The sequence below is a fragment of the Helobdella robusta genome, assembly GCF_000326865.2.
Source record: "Helobdella robusta unplaced genomic scaffold HELROscaffold_10, whole genome shotgun sequence".
In the NCBI taxonomy this organism is placed as follows: Eukaryota; Metazoa; Annelida; class Clitellata; order Rhynchobdellida; family Glossiphoniidae; genus Helobdella; species Helobdella robusta.
The window spans coordinates 1039534-1058235 of record NW_008703571.1 but is presented as its reverse complement, the minus strand read 5'-3'; the positions used below and the strand labels follow the sequence as shown (position 1 = coordinate 1058235).

Sequence of the window (18702 nt, the reverse complement as noted above, 5' to 3'; positions counted from 1 at the left end):
TACATTTTATTATGCCTAATTTCTGAAAATTATTAATTTTTACTGTTTAATATATAGAATCTTGATTAGTTTGACAAGTTTCGTAGGTTGAGTTGTCGCTGGCAGATTAGTTATTTAAAAATTATTCAAGTTTGAACGAGATTCCAGAAAGAGGTCTGGTTTTCTTAACTAATTTAAAAGTAAATTTTTTACGGTGGGGCTTAAAATTTAATTTCGATCCTTTTCTTTTTTGAAACGGATTAAAAACATTTTTTAGAGTTACATTTTAAAAAGTATTTAATCAAATTTTTTATTTTTTGGTTAAATAAGTTAGTAAGGTTTCATATTATTTTCTTTTTCATCGGATAAATTCAAATTTTCAGAATTTTTAATGACAAGCAAAAATACGAGGAATAAAAATAGACTATCACAAAATTTAGATTTGGTTGAAGTAAAAAATGATTTAGAGAATATTTTAAATGAGTCTGAAGATAATATAAAAGTTTACAACAATTTGGTTGAAACAACTAACTCACTAAAATACGATTCGGCACACATCGTGTCAGGCAGTCTCGAGATCCCAGATTATTTAGAAGATCTAGAAGGCTCTATTGCATTGCATAATCTCAGAGACGAATTTTCTTATTCTAGTGAAACTCTGGCAGATAATGATAACAGCTCTCCTAATGAAGATTGCAACATTAATGAGGATTTTTTCCCTTGCTCAACACATTTTAGTTATCATGTTTGCCAGGATGATGTAAATGATAACATCGTTAAAAAAAATAACAATAGGTATGATGATGTTTTCTCTATAAAATCTGAAGAGCAAAGTGATATAGATTCGTATGCCAATGAAGTAGATTACACTGATAACGATGATGATGACTTATTACTAATAAAATCTTACCCCAGTCATTTGAATAACAAAAATATGGCTAACAAACATATAGTCAACTCGACAGATGTCAGTAAGGAATTAGAATTTATGCTAAATCCCCACTCTTTACACCTGAAAGTTAACTCTAAACTTTTGATGACTAAAGAACAAGGTCATATTATTCATAAAAATTATTTTAAAAATATTTTTTCAAAATAATTAATTTTTTATATTTAAATTTAAAACAGTTAATAATGTTTATCTAGTGTGCATTAATATTAAGTTTTTTCATCAAACATGGCTTGAAAAGTTAAAGTAGACCCATAAATAACAGTGATTATGCTGCTAGACTCAAAAAGACATATTTGATTTTACAATTTATGATGTTTTTTGATTGTTTAATTAATTTTATTGTGTATTTTTAGTAAAAGTTAATCAACATTAATTTACAGATAAAAATTCTCAACCTGAAGCTGTGATATACCAAGCTAGGGAAAACATGTTTTCTAAAGGTGATGAAGGTGACATCAACTCTGACTGCAATGGTGACAACACCAACAACAGCAACAGATACTCCACTACAGTGTCAGGTGCCGAAGCGAACCCTGACACCAAGCACTCAGAAAAGTATGAACAAATGAAACGACGACGATTGGCAAAGAATAAAAAAAATGAGCAAACGTCGGCCAACCAGACGCATCCTCATACCCAGGAACCGATTGATACTTTGGTTTCCTTTATCGAGGGTGGTCCAAAATTTAGACCACTCAGCGGCCAGAAGAATGCAACTTTGCCATCAACGACACAGGACCTCAAGCAGCAATCAATCTCGACCTCTGCCAAAAATGCAGACAAAGACAAATCAAAGGGTCGTAGGAAAAGACGACAACATAGAGCAAAAGATCCTTCTACAAGCAGACGACAATCAAGTGAATGCAGCACGTGTACATCTCAAGGTACCGAGTCGACGACGAGTACCAACAATTCAGAAAGTGCTTCCATTCTCCTGATGCTACCTTCTTCGTTGGGCCATCAATCTCTTGTCTGCTCTCCATCTAGTCAGCAGTGCAGTAACAACAATGAAACTCTGGATGTTGATATCAACAAAATTGCTACTAAGGAATGTTTTCAAGGAAAGTCAGGCCACTTGGAGAATAATGCTAAGGAGGAAAGTGCTTGTGCTGGCATACAAGAGTGCAGAAACAGATGTAAAGTCAAGGCTAAAAATGATGATCTGGATAATAGTGAAGATGATTATGATGATGATAATGATTCAGCATATATTAGTAATGATAAAGTGAGTGGAGGAATCTGCCACGTTAAAGTTAGTTGTGCCGTTGATGGCGAAGATGATGCTGCTTCGAATAACGACAAAACTATCCCTCGTAAAGGGAATTTAATTGAACAATCTGTGGCATATTCGTCATCGGTGACAGCAACCACATCAGCCTGTCTTTCCACAACACAATCAAATCTGACCTCTTCAAATTTCAGGGTTTACAGCAAAACATCAACAAAGGATGTAAGGAAGAAGACACCATCCTATATGCCTTCATCATCAACATCCATCATTTGTTATGATGCCATTGACAATTTTTCTGATGAAAATGATGACAGTTTCAACATCATCAAAAATATTCACATCAACAGGAGAAACAATAATTTAGCAGCAACGACGAGAACCAACAGTAACAGCATGTTGGATACAGATTTCTTTCCGAATAACAACAATAGCAACAGCAAGCATGATGCTGTCCTCAGCTGTCAACAACAAATCAACAACTCTGTGACATCTATTGCTACTGCAGCTTCCACAACAGGCAACAAGAATCTTGAATCGAATATTTCCTGTTCTCCAGAGGACGAGGATCGAACCACAGATCAATTTTTTTCTACAAACTCTTCATCCATTACCACCTCTTGCGATGAAGTCAGTTCTAAAGAATCTGAAACTGATGAGTTTGTTATGGTTTTGAAGAAGAAGAAATTAAAACCAGAATCCAAACAATCGAAACACGAAAAGAGACAACACCAGCCGAAACAGAATTGGCAACCAATGAAATATAAAATGCAGAATAACTATAGCAACCACAACAGCAGTTCCAAAATTCAATCCGCTGAAGCAGTTTGGGACGTGATGACATCGACTTCGTCTGTATCAGCATTGAAGATTGATCAACCACCAACAGCAACAACAGCAGCCTCCTCTCAAAAGACTGTAGCATCAGATTATAGAAATGATGAAATCACCACAGCCACTCAATACTGCAACCCAACAAAGATATGTAGCAAGCCAAACAACATGGAGTGTATTGCCAAAATTGAGACTTACAATAACGCTGAAAAAGTATTTTTTGATACAAGGATGTTGAAACAGAGCAACAACAACTTGTTGAACTTCATGGCAGACTCAGAGCTTTCATTCATCTACAATGATCTGCAGAAAGCCGAGGAATGTGGAAAACAATCGGAAATAGGTTTAACAACAGCCAAAAACTCTGAAAGTTCAATTGATGTTGAGAACTCAGCAACTAAAACAACGGCTCATTTGATTGAAGATTCGCAATCTACTAATGCACCAACAACTGCAAAGGCAACAGAACCGCAAGCGGTAGTTGAATTAGAATTGATGGCAGTGACGACAAGTTTGGAAAGACTTGCAACAACTGCAGAAACAGTTGAAACAACGACAGTCTCCACGACATTGGAAACAACTTCATTGGAAAATTTGACAACAGTCTTAAAAATGTTGACATCAGAATCAGCAACATCAACGACAGAAAATTCAACACTGACGTTAGAAAAATCAACAACATTGATGACCATGGATAACCTGACAGCAGCACCTTTGGAAGCAATAGTGCATACAACTTCTGCTCGTGGTGATAATGATGAAGCCACTGTTCGATGCACTGAACAGCTTCAAGCACAAACATCAATCACATCAAGAGTGAATGAATTGATAGTTGGAGGAAATATTGAGAGCTCTCAGAGCTCGTTGGAGCATTCTGACATGGCTGACTTGCACGTTGCAGATGTTGTCTACAGTCAACAACAAGCTGTCACTTTGCTGTCACAAGGTTGTGCAATCACAATGAATAACGGGCTCCATGAAGAGGAACAATTCCTCCAAGCACCGATCCATACACCTCATTATTACACCACCCAAGGTCCAGTTTTCTCATCGGATGTTTCCTATCCTTGCACATACGTGCCTGTTGAAGAGGAGAAAATTGCAAGCCATCATCATGCTCTTGGGCTTCATCAGCCTAATATCTATGCTCCTTATGGATGCTACATGCTTCCACAACATCATCATCCTCATTACCACCAACATCATCATCATACTCATCACCAGCAGCAGTACCATCCTCATCATCACCATTACCAATTACAACAGCCTGTAAGGTGTAAGGCCTGCTCATCTGCACATGCACAGTCATCATTCACTCATCCTGTAGACGTGAATTACGATCCATCCAAGGTAATGTTTGTAGATGATAGATATACGACGATGGCAACTGCAAGTACAACAATTCCTCCGTGTTGCACGCCTACTATTCACCCTCCAACTCACACAGAATGTGGACCATCTTGCGCAACTATGCCTCGAATGTCAGCCATGGAAAGCCCTGCTTATTACCAAACTGTAGCAAATGTTGAGAATGAAAGTCTGTCGTTTGAAGATAATAATGGTTATGCAGCGTCGTACGGCGGTTTCCTAAATGGGAGTAGCCAGGTTATTTCCAGTGCAAATGAGATGCAGACCACTCAAGTTCCAGGATACTTCTATGGCGCTTCATCCATGGCAAGCAGTGGTGCCTATCCTGATTTTAATGGCGGGGCTATAGAGGGGGGTGTGTGCACAGATGCCAGTAACAATTTCAACAACCTATTCTATCAGGGCTATGGTCTGGCATCCCATTATCATCATCAGTTTGTTAGCAGTGGAAACGAAAGCTGTGAGGTGGCTGGTTATCACACTCCACCACCACAGAACAGCAGCCATTTTGTGCCTGATTTTACTCTGACTTATGTTGTTGTTGATCCTAAAGATAAAAATGCTGTAGACGAGAATGACATTAAAACCTCTGCTGCCAGTAGAGAGGATAAATCACTAAGACCTGCCGAGTCAAATCCACAGGCGATGGATAGTGATGATGGTGGCTGTGCCGTTACAAAAGTGACCAAAAAAAACACAGAGCTTAATTGTAATGCTCCAGAGTTTGTTCACAACAGCAATCACCACCCCCAAAAACTTCACAAAAGGGGCATTCATTACGAGCATCAGCAGCGTTACCAGCAAGCAGAGCTAGATGGCGCATATCATCACCACCAGCTGTATGATGAAAGTTTACAGGTGGATAGTAATGGAGAAATCATCGCCAATGATATTAATGATGATATCTATTATCACCGTTGTCGTGCTTCGCATAATCAATATAATTATGATTATAATCGGTTTGAAGATCGGCATGGTGATGATGATGAGGAAGAGAAGAAGTACAATGATGATGATCGTCGTTATCTTGACCGTCCATCTGGCGGCCATTCAGGGCCTATTCCGAATGTTAAGGGCTTCAATTTGAGAAAAGCTCAAAGATTTCTATGGGAAAGTTTCCAAAAAACCCTAAACACAGGCTAGTAACTGTTGTATGTTATTTTGTTCAACTATAGTTCCTCTTCCTCTCTTTCATTCTTTCAGCGCCTTTGAGTTGCTTTAAAGAGCGCTATATAACTGCTCTAATAATAATAATAATAATATAGTTGTTTAAAAAGATTTGCCTAGCCCTTGGTCTTCTCTATGATAATTTCCTATCCTAACTATTAGAAATCTAGTGAAATTAGTATATTTTATAAGTTTTGAAATTAAAAAAAATTTACATGTTACATTTTAATTGCTTTATTGTATTGGTGTCTTTATCAAATTACTGAGCTACGTTTGTATATTATTCTTCGTATTATTTAATTAAGTAATTAATCACAATGTTTTCATTCACAGATGATTTGACGATCTATTCAAGTAAACTTTCGCTTAGGGAGATGAAGGAGAAGAATGAAAGAGAGTAAGAGGAAGAGAGGATGAAATGATAAATATGATGCGCCTAAGAGTGAAGCACTGGTCAGATGGGAGTTTTCATCCATTCTTCCAACCATCCATACATCTGTAAATATCGTCACTGTATCTATCATTTGTTGTGTGTGTGTGTGTGTGTGTGTGTGTGTGTGTGTGTGTGTGTGTGTGTGTGTGTGTGTGTGTGTGTGTATGGCTGACTCATAGACATTTACTATTACCTTGTATGTTTTGGCTTGTTTTCAATTACATTACCTAATACCTTAATAAACGCGTATATGTGTATGTATTATTTGCGTGCATGCATGTATGCCTGTATGTGCGTGTGTGTACGTATGTATATATATATGTATGTACGTATGTAAGTATGTATGTATATGTTTTGTATCAAATTCATTTTCTACATACATACTTGAATGTACTTGTGTATTTAATAAAATGTATGTTCAATTATTCATATGCGTGCATGGGCGTACGTGTCTGTGTGTGCTTGTGTTTACCTGCTTGTGTTTATTTATGTGCTTAGGTTTATTAATATTTTAATTAATTTATTAATATTTTAATTAATTTATTAATTGATTAATTAATAACAATATTAATTATTGTAATGAATTAATTATTATGTTATTAATTATTAATTACTCATGATACATGTTTTCCTTTGATATCATTGCGATGTATCTTGTAAATGATTGCCTAATGTATCATTAGTTATGTTTGGTATATGCACACATATATACGTATGTTTGTTTGTTTGTATGTGTTTTTGTGTGTGGTGTGTGTTTGTGTGTGTGTGTAACTATTCATTCATGTTAATATATGCATTGTTCTGAACCTAGCCATTAAGTCTGTATCTGTATATATGTAGTATATTCCTTTCCGTCTGTCGTTATTTAAATTAAATGAAGCCTAATCAGTTAATTAATTAATTTGTTTATTAAGTTGAATTAGTTAAATGAAGCTTCTTAATCAGTTAATTAATTAGTTAAATGTGTTTCCCGTGCGCCTGTGCTTACTACTAATATGATCGCTGCTTTGTTATTAATGATTGAAAGAATTAATTATATATATTAAAATAATTATATGTAGAAACTAGAGAGAGAGAAAGAGAGAGAAGAGAGAGAGTATTAATTTAATTGATCTTATACTATATGTAGTGGTAGTATTAGTAGTGCTAATTAATAGGTTAAAGGTCTTTTTATTCAGTATGTGTAATTATTTTATTAACTTGTTTGAAAGTTTTGTTTTTAATTGTTTTTCATTCATTCATTCATTCATTCATATCTTCGCATTTTTTTTACTCACTTGTTATTCGTTGATTTATTCATTCATCATTCATTCATCTGTTTATTCATTCATTCATTCATCTGTTTATTTATTTATTCATTCATTCATTCATATGTTCATTCATCAATTCGTTCATACTTGTTTTTTATTCGGCTGTTCATTCAACTTTCTCTTATTCATTCGTCTAATTTTTTTCATTAACGAATCATCTCTACTGTCGTTCGTTCAATTCTTATTGTTATTCTTTCATTCTTATCGAGTTATCACACACACACACACAAATATGTATAATATTTTTCATTTTTATTGTGTCATTGAACTATTTCTAGATATATAAAGCTTAGGAGTTTTAAGATTATTGGTTTTCTAATCTTTGTCTGTTTAAATCTTTATAAATTTTACGACATGTGAGTGTCTGTTTAACATTTTGAGCTTTTATTTTTTACTTGCAATTGCTTTAGTTAACTTAATGATTGATTGATAGATTGAGTGGTTGATTGATTGATTAATTGGTTGATTGATTGATTAATTTTTTTATAGATTAATATTTAACAATGGTAAAGCTTCGACGCAACGAATTTATTAGCTGATTAATGTTTAAATAGCCGGGGATGTATGAGATTGACGGATGGGATGAATGATTGATTGAATGAATGAATGATGCATGGACGAATGAATGAATAAACGAATTGATGAATGGATGGATGGTTTATCGTTTAATGATGTTTATAAAGTTTTGCATAATACAATGAAGATGAAATAGCTTCTCGCATCTATATATTTTTGTAATATGAAATGTACTGGATTTATTGTATTGGTTGCGTTAGATGATGAATGAATGAATGTATGAATGACGGATTGATGGATGAATAGATCAGTGACTGAATAAACGAACGAATAAATTAATGGAAGAATAGATATGCATATTCGACGCTTTAATTTAGAAGCTCTTTTATGGCTATTGATTAGCTAACTGCTTAATAATCTGATTGAATGTTTGAAAGTTTTGTTATTTTGATTTATGGGAGAGAAAGAAAGGGAGGAGAGAAAGAGAGAGAGAGAGAGAGAGATTATTCAACCAGGAAATAGCCTGCTTTACAAATACCTGTACGATGAAAGTTTAATTATATTTAGATTTTTTTGGGGTTGATGTTTTAATTTCTTATCATTTGTCTTTTTTTCGTTCTAACAAATTGATTGCAGATTTCTTTATCCACCCATTATTTAATTGTTTGTTTTTTTTCCGTTCGTTCGTTTGTTCGTTCCTCTTTTTATTTATTTTTGAAGGATGACCAAAAAAGATAAACTTGTGGATAGGCCACCCTTAACTAAAAATTCTAACCATAAATGTAACAGAAATGTTATGAAATACATACACATAAACTCTCCCTACTCCTTCCTTCTATTTATCTATTCATTTGTTTTAGGGCTTTTATTTTATTTGTTTTTTCGTTATTTTTTCCCATCTTTCGTTCGTTGAATTTGACAAAAGTTTTCTCATGTAAAAAATTTTCCTTTAGCGTTTGTTACAAAGGCTGCTTATTCTTTTACACCCGTTTATCACATTGATAGAAATATTAATAATAATAATAATTATTATTATATCATAATTATTATTATTATAATTATAATAATTAATAATAATAATTATTAATATTATTTTCAATCCAACCGTAAAGAACAGCGAGCAGGGAGTTAGTTAGTTCGTGTATTTTCAGTGCTAAATCTGACCTTTTATTGATAAAATGAGGGATGAACAGGTGATAGGCGATAAATGATTTTTATATGTAAAAGAACAAAAAAAAACTTCACGAATCCGGTATTTTTCACTAGAATACAAATGTAATTCGTTTGTATTTTACGTATCGTTTTATATTGTTAAGGGGTATTTACGTATTGTACATAAATTTCCCCAGTGCTTATGTAATATATATATGTATATATGCTATTTGTAATATTATTTTTATCACTTTCGTTTTCAATTAAGTTTTTTCCCTTTCTTGTTTCAGTTGCGGTTTTTATTGAATACGTAGTACATAATACGCAAACATACAAGCACAACTTATACACACACGCACATAATACCCATACAAACACATCTTGTATTGTAACTAATACACACACACCACACACACACACACACTGAATGCGCACGATAAATAGCTTGTTTGTTTTGATGTTATTTCTTCTTTTTTTGACTTTCTTTAAGTAGATGCGTTTTAAATTGGGTGGTGCACTGTATAAAATATTTTTATCATATATTTATTATTTAATTGACATTTGTTACGTCATTTATGTTAATCATATATATATGCATATATATGCATATATATATATATATATATATGGATATATATATATATATATACAGTATTGTATGAATTCTACCGAATTTTTGGCATTAATCAGTTGAAAGTTTGTCTTTTCAGTTTTCCTTTCTAGAATTTTCTGGAAAGTGTTCAATTTGTTGAAAATAGAAACATTGTCCAAGTTTATCATGAGAATTTAAGAAAACTGTTGTTATCCAAATTTATCATGCGGATAAGCCTTATTTCGATTTTTCTCAAATCATCTTCAGTGCCGGTTTGGTTTCACAGTTTTTTTAAACAAAACAAAGTTATTTCTTCAGCAAAGTGAGTTACTTAATTGGTGTCGTATTCTTCATCTTTGTTTTTGTCACCCCTTTATTCTTCATTGTTATGTAAGTTATTGTTAAGGCGTCGAGTTGGTAATGATGTTATCATTCTTTGTTGATTTATACTATAATATTTATACAACAACAGTTTTATTAAATTCTTGTGATGAACTTGGATAATAATTTTATTTTCAATAAATTGAACAATTTCCAGAAAATTCTAGTAAGGAAAACTGATAAGACAAACTTTAAATTGATTAATGCCAACAATTCGGTAGAATTCATACAATACTGTATAAAATATGGTCTCCTTCCAACACACACATACACACACACACACACACATAAACACACACACATATATATATATATATAATTTACATGAAGTGCCTTTTTTTGTTTGGTTTTGGTGTGTCTAGCGCGCAAAAAGTTATGCACTTCCAATGCATATTCCTAGTTAATTGTATATAACATAACAGTCACAGTACATCTTCTGGTAAATATTGTCTACGCTGATACGTGCGTGTATGCTCACGCACGTCTACACGCGAATACACACACATACATAAATAAATACATACGGCATACATTTTTGTGGAAGCACACAATCTCACATAGCCACACACATGCACCTGCTTTCCAATATGATTATTTACATGTATTTAAGGTTTTTTTTTATACTTGACATTTTGACTTAACATACTCGTCTAGTTAGATACATCTGATGGTGAATAGTTGCTATGATATTTTGCGTTAATGACCACACAGATGGTGAAGGTGATTGAGTATTTGACGACGACAGCGTCGGTAAATGTTCGTATTTAATTGAACTAAGCATGGTTCTCATTAATTTGACATTAATAATTCTAATAGGAGAGCTGGTTAGGTTAGACAGACGACTGACCATCGACTATAAAGTCGGTGGAATTATCTGATGCCGGTTGGTGGAATTATCTGATGCCAGTTTTTGATTGTTCTGTGTGCCTGACGAGGTTCTCACTTATCTGCGCAATATTTTTTTCCCGTTTTTCATCAAGTGTGTACGTCTGTTGATTTAATCTTCTCATGTTTGCATACGGACACACGCATTTGTAGGCAATACACATGTACACACATACGCGCGCGCGCACACAGACATTCATTCATTCATACAAATCAAGACACATTTTTTAAACAGAGCTACTACGCAGTACGTATCACAGCGCGGCGGGAGTGTTATTTGCTAAACTGGTGTGTATTTTTTTCGTTAACTAACTTAAATATATTTTTCTAATTAAGATGTCAAGACGATTGGTTAATGTTAGTAACTAAGACGTATATGTTCATTTCGTAATCAACTCGTTCACATCTTGCACACACACACAAACACATACATACACAACGATATATACACACACACACAATGATACACACACATCCACATTTAATATACACAGATTTGTCGATCTCTTCACGTTTTCGTTAACATATTTCACACCACTGTTTTTAATTTTGACACAGTTTCGACCCTTTTTTCCTATCTGTATTAATTAATCAATCAATTAATTAATTAATTAATGATATCCTGCCCCGTTTGCCTATATATTTATATCATTTGTTGAGTTTTACCATTTAATGTTTTTGGCAATTGAAATTAAAAATTCTTTCAAATTAGAACATTTATTAGAACTATCACATTATAAAAGCGACGACGTTGGTTTCATTGTATTTTTTTCTTCTCCTTTCATTCTTCTGCATAATTAACGATAATATCTTCTAAATCAGTACACAATAAATAAATCTGCTATAAAAGTGTTTTCATCAATTCACACATAAATATATATACATACATATATATATATATATACATATATATAAGTTAGTGATTAGTGTTAAGATGTTGGACTGTTTGACAACTTTCTTTGTTTTCTTTCCACAACCCAGTATCATCATTATATATCTCCTTTGAAATATCAAAGTTTGATTGATATATTTTATGATATATATATATATATGTATATATATGTTTAAATAATGATATAGATTTTAAACACATATACATCTGAATGTATATATATATATATATATATATATATATATATATATATATATGAATATATATATATATATATATATGTAGAAAACGATAAACGATTTCATAGATTGTTCAACAACATTACAAAATCACTTTTAAGTATTCCCAGCTTGAATTCAAAATTAAGATGTCAGTTTTTTTAAACATTGTTCTTTGTTTTTTAGCATTTTTTCAAATCAATATTTCAAAAATTAAATCAAATAAATTTAAAAAATACTCATTTTTAATTACTTTTTTCCAAATTGGTACAGTCAATTTGAGATTGTTGATACAATATTCGACGGCCTGAATCGAGTCTGCCCTGTGGATAGCCGACACTGCTATTATGACACTAACTTCACCAACTGGTACCTCCCTAAAAATGCCTAATCAGAGTAACTTGTCAATAAATAAAAAAAACTAATTTGAAAAGCACCAATGTGATGTTTTATCCTTACCCTAATCTGTGTTCTACGTAAATTTTAAGTATGTTCCATTTTTCTCGCATATGCTCACAAATTTTTTTCAATTCTTTTTCTGCCATACCGGCGTACGCTTCATAGGACAGTTTCTTCACAATTTTACCCTCAAAGACATCTCTTGTGGTACCTATGGGTTCAATTAATACAATTAATAAAAGGTATATCAATTAACGAGAATTTAGTAAATTCACAGAAGCGAGCAATGAAAAACGAGAGAGAGAGAGAGAGAGAGAGAGAGTGGAAACAAAGCAACAGGATCACCATCCATGGCGGGCATCCATCACGTCATGTCACACTCAGCACGTCACCTTGAAATATCGTTACGGCACCCGCAGACGAACATTTAACAAAATCGTTCGCGTCATTCAAGTCTACAACTTTATCAGTAATAATAATTTTGTCCATTTTCTTTTAAAATTCAGAGTTATAATGTAACTTGGTCTGAAAGCTTCAGAAGCGCATTGCCATTAAAAACACGACAACGTGAAAGTGAAAGTAGTGTAAAAGTGGAACTTAGTGAAATAAGAGATGTTACTGATTTATGTAGACAGTTTAGGCATGAGTTATTGATACTTTTAGTAGAACCATTCATATGACAAAAATTCACTTTTAGTTTTATAAATTTAGGACTCGAATTCGATCCTTAACCAAAATGGTTTTCGATAGTACAGACGAAATTCTGGAGATGTTTCGCAACAGTTTTCCGTTCTCTTTTCTGTTTTTTGTCCCAATTTTGTTTCTGATTTCGCCGGTTTGTCCGGCCAGTGATTTTGCAGTCTACCGCATGCAGCAGTTTGACCTACAAGGAGTCTCACATGGTGAGAGATTTTTTTTGTTGCAAGCTGATGAATCCAAAAATAGATTTTTTTTAATTTAAAACAATTTATATTTAAAATTAAAATTGGCAATGTATATTATATTATTATTAGCTATTTAATGGACTTACTTTACGAATTTATTATTAATATAAAATAAATTTATTAAAAATGAAATTCCTAGGATGTAGGAATGCAATAATAAACGTTGAGGCACGTCCGATCACTGCATCTGTCTACACTCGAAAATGTGTGGTCAGCAAGTTGAAAGAACTGGCATTCTCAAAGTACAAAGAAATCCTTCAGCAGAATGCTAATGGATTATTGGTACTTCTCCCCAGGACCTTTGATCAGATCAGTCGAGAGGATGAAGAGGTGAATTGAATTTTTAACTTTTCTTTGAATTGTGACTCAGAACATATTTTATTTCTATAGTTTTTATAAAATAGTTCAAGTTCATATTTCAATCCCATCAAAAAATTTTTTTTTGTTTCAGTCATGATTTTTAATTTAGTTTCACATTTCCCAATTTCTGCCTAACAACATTTGTAGCATCTGATTGAACTGGAGCATCAGTTGTTATCAGATGAGACCCAACTGCCTGTCTACTTTGCATATGAGGACGACAAGTTGTTGAACATTTACGAGGATTTGAAATCCTTTGGAAATGCTGACTCTGCTGAATCAGCCCTGGAAGGTGCATCTAGGATATAATTTTCAACATTTGAGTTATCATTTTCAACATCTATTATATCATTCTCAACACCTTAGATATCATTTTCAACATCTACTATATCTTTCCCAACATTTAAGATATCATGATTTTTTTAATATTTTAGTAGCAGCATCCTCATACTTAACTTTCATTATATTTATCTTAACATTTAAGACATTTATCTCAACATTTAGAACATCATTCTCAACATTTAAGACCTCATTCTCAACATTTAAGACCTCATTCTCAACATTTAAGACACCATTCTCAACATTTAAACATCATTTTTAACATTTTTAATACCATTCTTGACATTTAAGATATCACTCTTCACATGTAAGATATCAATATTGACATCTTAATAATTTCACCAATGATAGCTATAGTAAGGTCTTCAAACTTGTATGGATTTCAATTCATTATTAACGGGCCTCAGTCGAAAGCTTTGAATGACTTCGAGATTGTCAACCTGCAGGTGAGTGAGTGTGTGTTAAGTTAGATTCTCTTTGCTATTGTTCTAGATATAAATTCCTAAATAAAGAGTAAAAATTTGTTTTAATTTTTATTTAATTTTTTTAGAAAAATAATAAGTATTTGTAAATTCGATGTTATTATTAAAATGTTAGTTAAATGTAATGCTGGCCGTATTGATCAAAATGTGACCCCAGGGCAAGTTAATAGGGCACGGATTGGAGGAGCAATTACCCACTGTTCTAGTGGTTGCCTACTACGATGCTATTGGTGTAGCCCCCGTGAGTTATAATAATGATCGTTATGATGATGTGGGTGATGATGACGACGATGATGGTGATGATGTGGGGGATGATGGTACGATGTGATCATCATCATCTTGTCATATTTCAAATAAACACGCACACGCGCGCGCACACACATGTACATATCTTCCAAAGTCCCTAGCAAGAGGCAGCAATTCGAATGGTAGTGGTGTAGTGGCCATCCTCGAACTCATTCGACTTTTCTCGAAACTTTATAGCCACTCAAAAAGCCATCCCAAGTTAGATGTTTTGTTATTATTTTGTCATTATTTTATTATTTACATTTTACTAATTATATTTTCTGAAATATCTAGGATGAATTTGCAATTTCTTCTGACTGGAGCAGGAAAACTTAACTACCAAGGCACCAAAAGATGGCTGGAAGATCATTCTGAAGGTTTGTTTGTTTGTATGTTTGTGTGTATGTGTGAGTGTATGTTTTTATTTGTTTGCTTAGTAGGTATCAGTTTGTTTGTTTGTTACTTTGTATATTTATTTATTTTAGGTTCTAGCATTCACTAATCATTCACTCCTTTGTCAGCCACTAACTAATCCATTGTTCACTAATTCCCTAATCACTATTTTTCAGAGCTTAGCCAGTTCAAAGCAGTGATTTGCATAGATTCCATTGGATCTGGTCCTGGACTTTTTGCCCACGTGTCAAAACCACCCAAGGAAGGCAGTTTCGCTGATCTGATCATCAAGGTTTGTTTTGCTGGTTGATGGTTTTTAACTTTGTTTTTTTTCGTTATTTATTATTAGCGTTTTTCAACTTTTTTGACGTCTTCATCTTAATTACTTATTTAAGTTTTTTATGTGTTTTTTTAGACTCTCATCTTGCCAAGGTTGTTTGATTGTGTTTTATTTTATATGGTTGAAAATTTAAATAATTCACTAATGATTTTGTGGTTATTTGGTAATATTAAAAAATGGTTGAAATGATTAACAGGATTTCCATGCCATATCAGAAAGAATAAAATCACCCATTTCATCATCGTCGTCGTCGTCACATTCAAAAACGTTCAATGGAAATAGCAACGAAGATAGTACCAACTCTGATGATGGCAATAACAGTGACGACAATGATAATGCCAACGCAAATGACGCTAACAACAACATTACATCAACAATGACGTCAGCAAGATTATTTGAGATGATTCATAAAAAGATTAACCTAGCAGAGCGGCATCTATCGTGGGAGCATGAAAGATTCAGCATCAACAAGCTCTACGCATTCACAGTTTCCTCCTTTAAGAGTCCTAGAGATATGAGGTTGAGGTCTATCACAGATACCATGTTAGTTAAAAATGAGGGTGGGCATTATGGTTTGAGAGTTTCTTTTAATTGTACTGATTCTAAAATTTTGAATTTTGGTTTGGCTCTTACAACGAACCATTTTGCTTGACGTAAATTTGCTTTATACTTTAAAGGGTATTGAGTGATTATTATTAAGAATGTTAGTTTCATTGTTAGACGGTTTTGACGTAGTAACTCAGGATTTTTAATGATTTAAATTAACTTTTTTGTCCTAGCCGGTGATAAATTTAAAATTGATGATGTAATTATTGTGATTAAATTTGTATTAAAGGGACAAGTTGGACGTAGAAGGTCTCTCAAGGAACATAAGAATAATTGCTGATGGACTAGCCGGGCAGATATTCAACCTGTCAAACCCTGGATCTGATATCTTTGTTGATCATTTGGTTAGATATCTTTGGTTTATTTCTCAGATATCTTTTGGAGTTTGTTTAGATATTTTTGTGGTTTGTTTGGTTAGATATCTTTGGGGTTTGTTGGATTAGATATACATTAATTTATGCATATTTCATTTTAAATTAAGAATTTATTGAATCAAAATTTTACAATCTTCATTCACTATGAGACCACTAAAGATTCATAACTGTAAAAATATATTGACAAAGCCTGTTAAATAATCATAATTCCAAAAAATATCGACAGAGTGTCAACAAGGAACTGGTTTCTTCATGGCTGGAGCACATCTCCAGTGTCCCAAGGTCTGCCCAACTTTTGAAGAAGGATTCTCCTCTGATTAGTACATTTGAAGGGTGGTTCAGTAAACATCTTAGAAGTGTTAAGAGGCATACATTCAAAGCTGATAAGAGGTTCGCGTCATATTGTGCGTTTGTCTGTCTGTCTGTTTGTCTGTCTTCTGTCTGTCTGGCCATGATTTGATTGCCTGAATGTGTGACGATTACTCTAGCTTGGCTGGCTATGTTTGTCATGTATGTATGTGTCTAGTGGTGTTGTTTGTCTGGATGAATTTTATGAAGTGATGGTATTTTTCTTCTAACATTGATACAATCAACAATCACACCAACAACTACACAAACAATTAAAACTACAACACAAACAACAACACATCCAACAATACATACAACAGGGAACCAGAATTTGTTTTCTACACCGGGGCAGAATATTCGCTGGGTGTCTATAGGTCAGTCAGTTATTATTATTTATAGAAAGTTATCTTAAATATTAATCAATTATCAAACAATTTATTTTACTTACTTTAAATTTATTTGTAACATTTAGGAAATTTATTTAGTTCTTTTGACAAATATATCTTTGTTTTTATAAAGTTTTAATTTGTTAAATGTTGAAATTGTTAATTTACCATTGGTACGACATAACATAAAACCAATAAATACAATTTTTACATAAATGGATTTTTTTTTAAATCTTTTTTTATTTTATTTACTTAAATGTAATTTCAGGAAAAAAAACACTAACCAGATAATTTTATTGGATTTATTAATAATTGTGATTGAAAGAATTCTTTTTTTTTCTTTCAAATTTTGAAGCGTCAAGCCAGCTGTGTTCGACTTGATACTGGCTGTTGGCATTGCTTTGTATCTCGGTCTGCTATATTTGATATCTCAGGTTTGATATAATTGTTTAGTTCCTTTGCTTCTTTGTATTTTGCAGAAATTTATTTTTTTTATATTTTTTTACTTTTTTTTAGAGGAGTGAGTTTTATTTAAATTTGAGTGAAATCAAATAATTTTTAAGGTTTATTTTTTCTTGTATCAATGATTTTTTCTTTTATGAAAATTTTTATCAAATATTTTAATTTAATGACCTTCGGCAGAAGTTGAATGTATTGGAGAGTTTCGTAGGAAAGGTCAGTGTCGGAAGGTCAAGCCCTACCAACAAGAAACTTCAGTAGTGATTATATCAATCAATTAATTAATGATTAATTCGACGTGAATTCACTGTTAAATTATATCACAATCTAATTATATCATCAAATCTATTACTTCATAAATAAATAATTGAATATTTTGTTATTTGAAATTTGTAAGATTTCAAATCAACTACTCAACTCCAACATATAGCTTAGCTCTGTTGTCTGTTTACATTGTCTATAGATATTTATTTATTTTTATGTATTTAAATATAAACGTATATACATATAATACACGTAGACAGGCGTTTTTACTATTTATATTTTTCATATTAATTTAACAATTAGCACTAATAAGAGTAGGTTTCCATGTCTTACAATCAGATTTCTTCTATTAGTATCATTCACTGCTAACTTTAAATACATAACGAACGATGCTTATGCCATGTAACGTAAAATCTCTTCAGAGATTTAACGCAGAGGTAAATGAGTTTGTATAATATGTGTGTTTGTGATTTGTAAATGTTCTTCAACATTTTGTATCTAGTTTTTCAATTTCACAAAACTCGCACGTGATTTGCGTCTAAATTTAATCTTTAAAAACCTATTTACTACTAGGTAATTTAAGTCACTTTTAAAACCTATTTACTAATAGGTATTTTAAGTCTTTTGTGAGTTTAATCTATCTACATCCATGTTCTTGGCATTGTTTCTCGTAAAGATGATGATAGATAGCGGATAGGATGATGATAAGTGAGTACATAACGATAATGATTAATTAATGATGATGTGATAGGTTATTGCACCTAGGATTTTATCAATTATCAATGTTAAGTAATCGTCCTTCTTCTAACTACGTAT

At 32.6% G+C, this 18702-nt stretch overlaps 2 protein-coding genes across 2 annotated transcripts; one reads left to right on the top strand and one right to left on the bottom strand.

Annotated features, from left to right (window-relative positions):
• Window positions 1-11713: 11713 nt before the first annotated feature.
• Window positions 11714-12521, bottom strand: HELRODRAFT_71670 (hypothetical protein; the record flags this gene model as incomplete). Its single annotated transcript, XM_009011807.1, has 3 exons — window positions 11714-11797; window positions 12161-12284; window positions 12367-12521. Coding segments are annotated over 3 exons (363 nt in total), but the record flags the coding sequence as incomplete, so codon positions are not given.
• A 554-nt stretch (window positions 12522-13075) lies between these two features.
• On the top strand, window positions 13076-17603 carry HELRODRAFT_71336 (hypothetical protein; the record flags this gene model as incomplete). The annotated part of the gene is made up of 13 exons (XM_009011806.1): window positions 13076-13208; window positions 13390-13580; window positions 13758-13902; window positions 14301-14395; window positions 14589-14672; window positions 14832-14935; window positions 15011-15113; window positions 15288-15414; window positions 15836-15992; window positions 16285-16399; window positions 16656-16819; window positions 17098-17151; window positions 17519-17603. The coding sequence occupies 13 exons, from the start codon at window positions 13076-13078 to the stop codon at window positions 17601-17603; spliced, it is 1557 nt and encodes a 518-aa protein (XP_009010054.1).
• Between the last annotated feature and the right edge of the window lie 1099 nt (window positions 17604-18702).